The sequence below is a fragment of the Lissotriton vulgaris genome, chromosome 1_1, assembly GCF_964263255.1.
Source record: "Lissotriton vulgaris chromosome 1_1, aLisVul1.2, whole genome shotgun sequence".
Lineage (NCBI taxonomy): Eukaryota > Metazoa > Chordata > Amphibia > Caudata > Salamandridae > Lissotriton > Lissotriton vulgaris.
The window spans coordinates 590791703-590803748 of record NC_141685.1 but is presented as its reverse complement, the minus strand read 5'-3'; the positions used below and the strand labels follow the sequence as shown (position 1 = coordinate 590803748).

At 36.5% G+C, this 12046-nt stretch overlaps 1 protein-coding gene across 2 annotated transcripts in view; it reads left to right on the top strand.

Annotated features, from left to right (window-relative positions):
* LOC147747532 (vitellogenin-A2-like) overlaps positions 1-575 on the top strand; it is a 527187-nt gene extending 526612 nt beyond the window's left edge. For both annotated transcript variants that reach the window (XM_086954020.1, XM_086954019.1), the window contains one exon: positions 282-575. In XM_086954020.1, the coding sequence (XP_086810146.1) occupies positions 282-397 (116 nt within the window). In that variant the 3' untranslated portion in view covers positions 398-575. The remainder of the gene's footprint in view (positions 1-281) is intronic.
* Positions 576-12046: the final 11471 nt, after the last annotated feature.

Sequence of the window (12046 nt, the reverse complement as noted above, 5' to 3'; positions counted from 1 at the left end):
TGCTTTGTAAATAAGGAGAAGGGGATATCACCACCAGAACGTCACTAAAAGTGATGTTCTGGTGGTGATACCCCCTTGTAAATATGCCCCAAATTATATGAAACTTTCTGCTGATCATTAGTGGTAAGCCTGAGCTATATTACATACCTAACCCAGTAAAAAAAAACACAGCACCTGCTAGATGCAATTCCGTTCCATTAGCTTCCATCCCTCCCTACTATCTATTACTGCTTCTTTATTTAATGACACCCCAAACATATGTCCTATTCCTATATTTGCAGATTCATCTACCACCCTTGCTGAAGGACAGGGCAGATTGGATATGAGGGAAGATTTTTCTGACATCATTGATGCGCATACAGCCTGTTCCTGCGCTGCATCATCTTGCTCAGCCTGAAGCAGATGCAGAGGTTGCAATTGTATAGCATAAAAGATCACACACTTTTTTTTGTTGAAAGTAATACAGCCATCCAGTTCCTATAAAATGTGTCTTCTACTTGATTTAAACTTGTGACAAAAATGTATTATATATATTTTTTAAATGTACTGTAATTGAATAAAAGGAGTCAATTGTATGTCAGTGTGATTTTGTTTTCTCGTTTCTCTGCATGTATTTGGTCTAGTTGAATTTTACTGAGGTCTCTCCCTATATTCAAACGATCTAGATGACTTCATCCTGATTGAGCACCTCATAAACGTTTGGTAAAAATAAGGTGGAACTACCTGTAGTTATGCTCAGTGCACTCAGCTGTTTCCTCACAAGAACGCACTAACAGTGATACTTTCACACGATGCAATGCATTCTTTTTCCCAATGATGAAAACCATTACTAAAAATAGCATATCCTGCTTACATTTTCTAAAATCTCTTCAATTGAATATGCTTTCTTGTTAATGTTTTTAAAAAACACCTTTAATGCATAAAAACTCTGAAAATGGATTTGTTTCTTATTTTTTCCCATTTTTTAGATTTATTGTTCCAATTCGTATTTAAACATTTGAACATAATTTCAGAAAAACAGATTCCAACAGCTGAAATATATTTTATTTATTTATGTTTACAGTGTTAAGTAACGCTAAACAACACAATACGTAAGTCTAACTGACGCAAGGATTAATAGGAAGTTGAAAAACTGAGGACCTGATTTAACTGTGAAATATGGTTTATCTGCCCCTGTAACATAAAGTTGGTTTCTTCTGGCAATCTCTGTTCAACCAGTTGGTAGGTCATGATTCTAAAATATTCCCAAACTTGCAAATTTAGTGCAGACCCACCATGTATCTAATATGTATTTAGTTACAAATTTAAACATCCCTGATGTTCCCAGGGACTTGTTATTTTTCATGGTACATAAGGAGAGTTCTGAGAATAAGGAGTGAAGAAGGTATCAGATTCAGCAGAGAAGACGTACAATGCATAATGAGGACCATAGATCATACAATTATTGTGGGTGAGATAAGCACAAATTGAGTCCAGGCATAGTATCCTCCAAAATACGGCAATCTCTCAAACGTGTTAGATCATTTTGGCAACCTGTGTTTTAGTGTAATAACAGATACAATCTATCAAACGTTGAACCTCCAATTTTTGGACAAGCACAGATTATGTAGCAATGTGACTAATCAGCATTTCCTGTTCTTTTCTTGATTGCCCTAACTACATTAGTCCTCATGTCTATCTGGTATAATACAGTAATGCTTTTTGTAAGTGTTTCAGTTACTTTATATATAGGTATGGACTGAGACAACCACAAGAATATTCAAAAGGGGATCCATTTCAAATCTGGTACTATTGCAGGTGATCTTTATTTACCTAGTTCAAGCATATTTCAAATCCTACATAGATCTTTATTCTGTTTTTCTAAATGTTAATTCATCAAACTTGGAGGAGAGACAGGAATTTCAATTATGGAGGTAAAAGAGGCTAGAAGTGGTCTAAAGCTTATTCTCACGGTTGTCTTGCGTGGGAACTCACCAAATTGCCACTAACAGGTAGATTTTGCAGTTAGGTAGGAAAACATTTATGAACCATAAATACTATAGCATGGCTGGCACATCACAAGGTCTGCTAATGCCTCATGCTTTTAGAAAGATATTAAGAAATAATGCTATTCACAATTATAAACATTCAGAGAAATCAGAACCAATGAGTACAGGGCACACGTCGTGGCATACCCACCACATTGAAGGAAATAGAAAAGGGATGGGTGTAATTATTGACTTATTCTCTGTCATTCTCACTCTGCAATTTAATTATGTTACTTATTACCACCAGGTGCTTACTGAAGATCAGACTATGTTTGAAGCTCTTTTGTTTCCAGTCTTGGTAATTGTGAATTTCAAAAACATAGATTTCTGCATATTTACCTCGAATAAAATGCTGCTCAATATTGGTTTATTCAAATTCAAAAGGCTACTTTCATCATCAAGTAGGCTTTATTCAGTTAAAAGGCAAACTATAAAATCAAGCATACATATAAAACTAGTTAAAAGAGATTTAATCCCCTTAACAAGTTGTGCAAACAAGCAAAAAGAGACAACATTTCATGTCACAAACGATAAAATATTTCGAAATCTGGTTGTTAATTCATTCATAAAAACAAACAATTCTCTAAAATCAATTTCATAACCCCCTATAAAATCAACATTGATCTTAAAATAGAATGAAGATTAATGATACGTTTACTATTTGTTTAGATAAAATGATATTAAAAAAAAACTTTAGTCCTCCCGCTCAACTAGACAGTGGTGCAATTGATAGATCTTGCAGATGTGAATAGGCCATGCATTGGAAAAGCTATTATCCCCGTTTTTTCCTAGCTTAAAGCACTGTAGAAATATATCTGTACATTGTAAAACACACTTGGTCAGTTTATAACCGTTGCAGATGCATCAACACTTCTTTACACTGCCTGATATTAAGAGACCTTAAAAGAGGAATTGCAATCTCAATTATCTACAGATAAAAACAACATATGTAGTTGAGATTGAGCTGTATTAGAATCACATGGTCAATAGTTTGCAGTATACTCTTTGGAAGGGTAAGCCACCATGAAGTGGGCTAGGCCAAGCCTAAACCTTAAGAGGAACCTTAACAGCAAATGCATGGAAGCAGCCGACTGTCATCCGCCGAACAGGGCCAACGAGCCAATCTCTTTTTTACAGCATGCTGACGACATTGTAGTGTTGAGTCAAACCCCCATTGGATTACAAAGAGCAATAAATAATCTAGTATCCTATTTTGACAAGGGCAACTTTGAATTAAATAAAGGGAAAATCAAAATTGTTCACCTAGGAGACACTAACAAATATCAAGTTTAAATGGTCCGTGAAAGGGGTAACAGTGGAAGAGCAAGGGTCCTACAAATATCTCGGCGTAACAATGGGGAAGGGCACAACACACAATGAACACAAATTGGCTATAAAAGCCAAAGCGTAAACATTTATCTTTGCATAGAGGTCACTATACAAAAAATTAGATTGCCCGAATCTTAACCATCTCTTAAAAGTGATGGCCGCGCAAATTCTGCCTACTCTGTCATATGGCTTAGTTACTTGGTGCGGCAAGGAGGCTGAACTATTAAACAAACTACAGACAAAGGTTTATAAGGCCGTTTTTAACCTGCTAAAATCTGCCTCTCCAGCTCAGGTCCGGCTGGAATTCGGCCTCTAGAAACAGAAATTCCAGGGTATGAGCTGCTTTGTCAAGTTATGCCATAAATTCCGCTTTTCTGATCCAGATACAATGAACAGGTTATGTTGGGAAGAAATTAAGTATCAGATGGACCAAGAAACACCGAACTTATGGGGAAGGTATCTGAGAACATTGCTGGCTGTCCTGGAAATACAAACAGCATGGGAAAATAGGGTAGATAAAGCAAGCTTCAGTAAAGCGGTCAATGACGCAGCGAAAAAGAAATCTTTTCTTGAAGATAAAAAAACTATTTCCAAACGTCGACATGGGTGGACTGTCATCACCTCTTATGAATCTTTAAAGCCGCAAGCATATTTAACTACTCATTGTAGCCTGCAGTTAAAAAAGAGCTACACAGATTATCGGATGGGCTTGCACGATTCAAAAGACTTACAGCCGTCTTTGAAAAACACCCTACAATCAGAGCATTGTCGACTGTGTGGGCTTTTACAAGGAATCTTTACCTCATCTACTATATGCATGCCCAGTAGTTATGGCCCTGAGAAGACAGTACTTAAAATCCATTTTTAACGAACTAAATATTCGCACGCACAGGCAAGCTGTGAAACGCGGGTTGGATGGCTCCTCTATAATCTTGGCCTATAAGGAAGTAAAATACCTGGCCAAGGTAAGAAAACTTTTACAGCAAGCCGACTTGGAGGAAAACAAAGAAGCACTACTGACCTGCTGACTCATCGGTGTATAAAAGGATGGAATGTAAATCATATTAATAGACTAATTAGTAAGCAGGACCACAGAAGTTGGTTTTTAAAACTTACTTTGCACTAACCATCTAATTGCTTATTCCCAGGATCCTGCTATTTTCCAGGATGCTCTAATTAGCTACTTAGTTGTTTTAAAATTTTGAATAGATAGTACACAACTTATTTTACATTGTGTTGACTCAGTAATAGTATGTCTTTTACGTTACCATTCACTAGAGCGGGACTATATAACAGCAAGGTCGAAAAGCACTAATATGGTTCTGTAAGGAAAATTATGTACTAAGTCAACTGTTTTTTAATGTATTTTATAATATTCTTTTCCGATAATTAAGCACATGCACTTTAGCTAAAATATCATTAATGTTGTCTGGTATTAATTGTGAAGGCACAGAAACATATCTGTATTCATTTGGAAATTTGTAAAGATTTTAATTAATCATACAATAAATTATGACTTGACTTGAACCTTAACAGGAAATATCTGTGATGTCGAGGATGTTAGGGGATGTAGATGAGGGGAAATATGATGTCACCATTCCCTTCCCTAGTTCGACCTTCCACCTCTCTTCTACCATCTGATTTAAAAGTTCTCTTTTGACTGATGGTCTGACCAGAGAGGTAATACACACTAGGTTGGTAAATTGCTTGGATCTCTCAATTTCTAGTGATCTCATTCAATAGATATCTAACTAAAAACACATTTAGAATTTCAGACAAGAGAGAATGGGCTTCTAAAGGCTAAGTCTACTTTTCAAATCAGCACCTTAATCTATACAATGAAATACTGCAGTTTACTTTGAAAAGCTCAGAGGTTATACAGGTGCAGCGTTAGTGTAGTGCAGAGGTTGGAAAAGAAAAACTCCACTGATTCAATATCTGTTTTACACAGACATACTCTTATAGAAATAATTCAGAGAACAATAGATAGCTTTATGAGCTGCACTGAAAAAATAAGAAGCACAGCTAAAGTACAGTACATGCAATTTTGAAAAATAATCCTGCTGTTGGGTGCATTTATTTGGGAACAGGAAATCTCTTTATGGTTTTGTATTTTTCAGTCATATGGATCAACACAGAGTCAAATGAAAGGGATTGTACGATGTCTACAGTGTGCCGAGCACAAGCACAAAAATTGGACCATTAAACTCAGTGAGATGATGAAAGGAGATTATGAAGCAGAGTCTCTTGTGTAGACATATTGTGTATATGGTGGATGAAGAATTCTTCTCTGCCAGTGGAGGTCGCAGAGATTTGCCCACTACGTATGGAGTTCTGAAAAACTCCGCAAAGTGAAGTAGAGCGGAGTTTTTTTTCTTGAGTTGCTTGTCAACGATGAGTTAGCAAGTGCTTGCAGGAAAAAATAATTCGCTAGACCTCCCCCTTTTGGGATTTCTCATTGCTGGCAGTCAAGGCAGGTCACGACCGCTTACATTAAAAAATCTGCCTCTCGCATTGAGGAAGCTGCTGCTTCTTGAGTAGAACGCCTATTTGAGCAGCAGAAAGCAGTAGCGCCCTCTGGCTTGACGTGTAGTGCAGTTCACGCTGATTTTACAGTGCGAGTCAAACTTCTGGCACTAAAAGTCAGTGTGAGCAGCGTGACTTAACACACTCTGTCGCAGGGGAAATTCCAGGGAGCACTGCAGAGTTTTTCTGGCACTTCTCTGAGTTCTGCTGAGTAAAACTCAGCGAACCCTGCCCAGGCCTACCAGAGAAGTCCTTGACAAATATTGGGTCCGAGTCACCGATAAAAAATTAAAGCATGAACGGAGATGCAGAGCAGTCTGAAATTACATTCATTTGTTTTGATATTCTAACCTTCCGAGTAGCACTCCTGTAAAGATGCGCCATATGGAGGTTTCCAGATATAATATTGGAAATGTAACTTCACAGTTCACACAGGCTCCTTCCATTCCTGCTGTATGGCGCTCTAGATAGTGTACATACATACCCATGGTAAATGAAACCTCATGTACAAATGTATGATTTCTGTCTTTTTTCTCCTCCATCGAAAACATTTTCCTCCATGAAGAAAGCTGTTCCTATACATCCCCACCAAATTTAGGGGTTGATGCATTCATTTTCCCATGCTGGGAGGGGAGTGACTCCAGCAAGTGGCTGCAATGATACTCCACCCTTTTCTGGAGTGCAAAGGGGTCTGATTAGAATTTGGTTAATTTAATTTATTGTTTGACTTTAGCCAAAGGGCCCATGAACAAGAATCAAAGACATTCAATAAAAAATAATTAAATAATACAAAGCATATTGTCATAAAATCATTGTCTTATTTAATCATTTAGTAATTCATTTAGTTAAAACATTCATAATAACAGTTTTGATGGTCAACTCAAGGCAAAAAGGTAACATTCTCTACCACACATATGTCTAATTTATGGTTATTGTTAACAAATGTTAACTATAATTTGAGACTGCACACAAAGGAGCATGTTTATGAATGTCCCCAAATTTCCAAGGCAAACCACTGCTTGGAAGGCCCACCCCTGAGTGGTCTTTATTCCCGAGGTCTTCTCTGCATTCTAGGTTGAGACATCTACAGTAGTAAACCCAATATTGCCTGCCGTGAATCGCTTTGTGAATTTCTGGCAGACAGAAAATAGGTATTTTCACCTATGAACTGAGATTATGACTGAACAGACTTCTGTGATTAGGTCCCTTTGTATTTAATTTTCAGATGGCATTGCTTTAAACAATGCCATCCTAAGATATGAACCCCTCAAAATCATTTCTAGATGAAATATGTGGAGACGTTTTTGTTGATTTTGAAATTCTTTATTCTTTACAAAATTGAACTCCAAAAGTAGCCAATGCATTTAGTCTCGACTTGGGACTTCTTCAGGGCTACAAAAACACAGATAAATATATACTTTTTAAAAACTTCATGTTCACAAAACTCCATTAAAATGCACAACGATATTTACAAACAATAGTGCAAGACTCATTATATGCAAAACAATTGAGCGTTAGTGATAAGATCTTTTCAAATCCACAGAGACAATTGATTTATCCGAATTCCTTTAAATAGCGGTCCATTAATTAACGCCATGCTTGTTTACTACACAACAAGGAACAAACCATGTGATTCTTTTACTTGTACCCACATGGTGTTTTCTAGACAGATGTCATATGGATTTATTTGCACATAGGAAGTAACAATTTAAATTCAAACTCCGTATCCTTTCCTGCTTATGTCCGATAATGAAATCGTTTCCTTAGGAAGACAATAGAAAGGGAAAAGCAGAACAGTTTATACAAAAAATATTATACAAAATGATCCATATTAATTTCTTTCTTGGGACTATGAAGAGTGAGAGACATAAATATAAATATGTCACATTTAATAAGCATTTTCATGATTTTGGGACACTAATAAAACATTACCTGACTGAAATCGGATATTATTAACCTTATTCTTCATTCAAACATTTCCTTATTTCAAACACATATTATTTATTTTCTGGGGTTGTTATTCTGTAATGAAAGAGACACTTTAGAGTAATTTATTCAAGGGGTTCCAGGGATACCTATGAGTTAACCATTTTGAAAACATACCTTCACAATTTGAATATTAATCATCAATCCTAGCTTGCAATCAGGTTTATCTTAAATGGATTTATGCCCATGTTGGCCACCGCACCTGGTTAACCATAACTAGTTAATTAGTATATGTTATAAAATAATAATATATCATTCTCAAACAGTACATGTACATTGCTTAGTACTCAGTAATTTGTAAAATTCACATAATATTTTCGAGGCGTTCCCTTTAGGGAAACACAAGTAGGCATAGTACTTCATAGAAACAGTTATCTTTACAGACCAGATGTTCAACACATGTATTGAAGCCTATACTGTGACAAGAATGATAATTTTAGTTTGGCAAAGTACAAAAATGGAGCAGTGCTCTCATAAATTTATGCACACGGCAGTATATCGGCCCATCTTGTTTTATCGCTATTTATATAGTTATCATACAGTATTTAACAGTTAAACTGATATTCATATCTTTTGACTGCCATGTTCGTATTCAGTAATACTCAATAACAATTTTAGATATTAGGTCTATATTTTGGTATATTTCTTTAGTTGAAATCATAAATCCAAGTTATGGGAAAAGGGGCAAATATTGTCTCCCACCAAAGTAACCGAACATGGGGAGCAGTTTATGTTTTAAAGCTGCCATGCTTCAATGTCTTCACATAGTGTGCTCAACAACGCGATTAGTTGTACAGTGGCCGACCCTAACATGCACTACTATGTGTGATATACATACAAATTAATTCTATGTACCAATTCTTTTATTAATAAAAATAATCAGAAATTTTTCTTAGATTCTTTAGCATTTCATATCATGAAATTTCAACAATATTCCAACAAGATATGTGAACAAACATAAATTATACATTCATTTTACAAAAGTTCATGCGGTAATCAGATTAATGAATATAACACCCAATGCATTTCGGGACATGCTGCCCCTTCATCGGGGGCAAACCTGTAAATTCAAATGAAAACTCATCATATGATGTGCAAACAAAACATAATAAATGATAAATACATTCTTTGGAACTTAATGTTTTTAACAAAAAGGCTATAATACTATTACAGAACTGGGTATATTAGAACATTGAAATGCTCTGGGCACCATTCAAGACAATGGAGTGCATCTGGCAGGGTCAATAATGGCTGCCCCAGCATTCCAATGTTTTTCTTTTCTGTTGTTCTTTTTTTCTTTAGAACATTCTACCCTCAATGGGTGGCATGGTCTAATGCCCTAGTAGCCCTTCTGACTCTTGCTATACTGGTTGTTAACAGCCCACTCCCTCACTAAAGGTGAGACTTAGGCCTATAAAATAACTTGGGTTAAGGGCCTTTATTAACCAGTATAGACCTCATTAATGAGCTAAAATACTATATTGGAACATTAGAACGTTGGAAGCTCCTCTGAAGACGAAAAGGAGGAGAGGAGCAATGACGGCTGTTATATATCTTCTGCTCCAACATCTCAATGTTTGTCTTTCTGTTTCCCCTGTTCAGTTTAGAAGTGCCTACCCTCAGTGCATCCAGTTCTGTAATAGTATTATAGCCCTTTTGCTTTGTGATATATTTGTCATTAAAAGTCATTATGTTACAGGCTGTTGCCTGTAATTAAGTGCTTGGGATCAGTTATTGTCTGATCGTACAAGTATGGGCCTGACACAAACGTAAATGGCAATAATGAAGGGGTGGACAATGCTGCTGCGGTGTACTGTTTACCACAAGTAAGGAAAAAGGCTTTCATCACCCATAACCCAAAATAAGGAGCCCAACAGGAGCCTCCTCTCACGGGGAGCGTAACAGCCTAGAGTGGACATAGGATAGAACATTGCAATTTCCCTGTGTTACATCTCCTGCTTCATCTCCATGTTAGCTTCCAATTCAAACACAGCTCTCTGAGCTCCAGTTCTCGCCTTGCTGAGGTAGAAGCCCAATCAAGAACAAAAAAGTAAAAAAACAGAACAAAAACTTCAATGTTTATTTGTTATATGACGCTAACATTTGGTCTCCTTCATGAATAGAGCTGTTTTTCCGGTGCCTGGCTTGGGATGAATTGTGGATGGGGTGGCGTTGTGTTCCACCAGGACACTGGAGGAACGTTGGAAGCTGGCAGATACATAATGCTCCTTGGGCAGCCCTTGAACAGTAGTCATTGCAGACAAAGGGTGTTAGGGAGCAGGGTTTTCGATATCTCAATCTTTGGTATATTCATTAAATACCCCCGCCACTGGTCGTATGGACCTTTTTTTTGGTGATAAAGAGAACTGGTGTGGGTTTAAAGGTTTTATTTTTCAATTTCTGAGATATCTCAATTTTATTCAGTAAGGATTAATCTATAGGAATTAACATTAAAAATTAGCATACTCCGATAATTGATATTTCGATATAAGACAAAATAACAAATTAGTCAGAATAATAGTGGTTATTATTAGAATACAACAAGCGTGTTCCATAAAGGAAAATCCCTAATCTAAATTCACTTGGAATACTAAGAGAGAAGGTGTCAGTTTACAGACCCAATAAAGAGTTCTGGTGAGGGAGCCAATGTACAAGCATATAGCTTTGACACATCAGACTGTAAATTATTCACAGTCATAAAACAGCAGACAGAAAGGAAATATGCTAAATAATCTCTAATGTAGAGAATGCTAAGACACTCATAGCAGAATGACGGAAAGGGAATCTGGAATCCATCTACCTACTCTAGGAACAAGCACAAATATAAACAAACAGTATTCTAGGTTGCAAAATTATTTTCTTTCTCATTCTGAATCCTCCAAAAGAATGTAAACTCCTCAGAATAAGAAAACTCCCCAGGTTCACATGCTGGTACAATAGACTTTCAGGCATTAGTCCTTGAAAAGATACAATATTGAACTTTTGCCGTATAGACTGGGCTTCTCATGAATCATTATACATGTTGCCTCCTCTCCACCTGGTGAGAACTAACTAACAGTTGTCAAAAAAACACCTATTCACTAGCTAACAGGAGGCTTTTGTAATAAAAAGAAATAACATTGTGTGCAAATATCTATTCCATGTGAAAAACAGGCATTAAAGTATTAATGCATTATTTTCAGTTAACATGCATCGACAGTTAGGCTAACCTAAATCAGCACTTTTATTTATTTGTAAACCTATAACATTTAAGTATGAGTACCTATTACCAATTTTGCACTTAGCATACCCTTTAATTAAAAGCAAGCTTTGCATATTAGTAACAAAAGCATTTTGTTAGCTAAGACAATTAGCTTCAACAGGGAAACTGTAAAAAGTAAGTTATGAATGTGAAGCTATCAGTCCAGCTTGATGAGAATTGACAGTGTAAGTAGCCTATAGCCAGATATTGGACCCAATGTTACACACTGGAAGAAACAATGGTGGAGGTATTCTATCATGCATGGTCCACCATGTCTGCATGATTGTATTAGTAAAGGAAACAGAAAAAGCCACTTGATTTGCTGGGCAGTTGCTTAATTTTCAAAGCAGTATTTAACTTTTTTTCAGAATGGTTTGTCTCAGCATGTACCTAAGGCAAATGTCCAACGCAAACAATGACTTTTGCCAACCAAGAGGTCACATCCTCCACTGTTCTGTAAATAACAACACAGCGAAAAATACTACTTCAGATGTTCTACTTTTGGTCTTCATTAGAAGATTGCAAGGTTGAATTACCTTGCCATGGTTTCTACATTTAAAGGTCATGTGGACATAGGTCACATATATTGATTGTGAATTAACTCTGCATTGAGTCTTTTTTTTGGTTCATTGTGCTATGCAGCAGTGCCTTGAGACAAAGTGTTATGTTTTCATTTACAGAAACAATTGATGACATGTTGCAATTAAAAAAAAAGAGTTTTGTTGCTAGAAAGGTATGGGAAACCTAACATCTGCATAGCTCAAGGCTGTAAAGAGCATCCTTGCAAACTTAGCAGATGGATAAAAGGCGAACAAAAAAACACTCCAACATCATCATGTACCCTCCATTGATTTTGCCTCAGCCATCCTAACATATAAGTTGATCCTACAAAACAACGGAAGCAGGGCATTCTGGGTAGTTCTCATCTTAAGGTGGA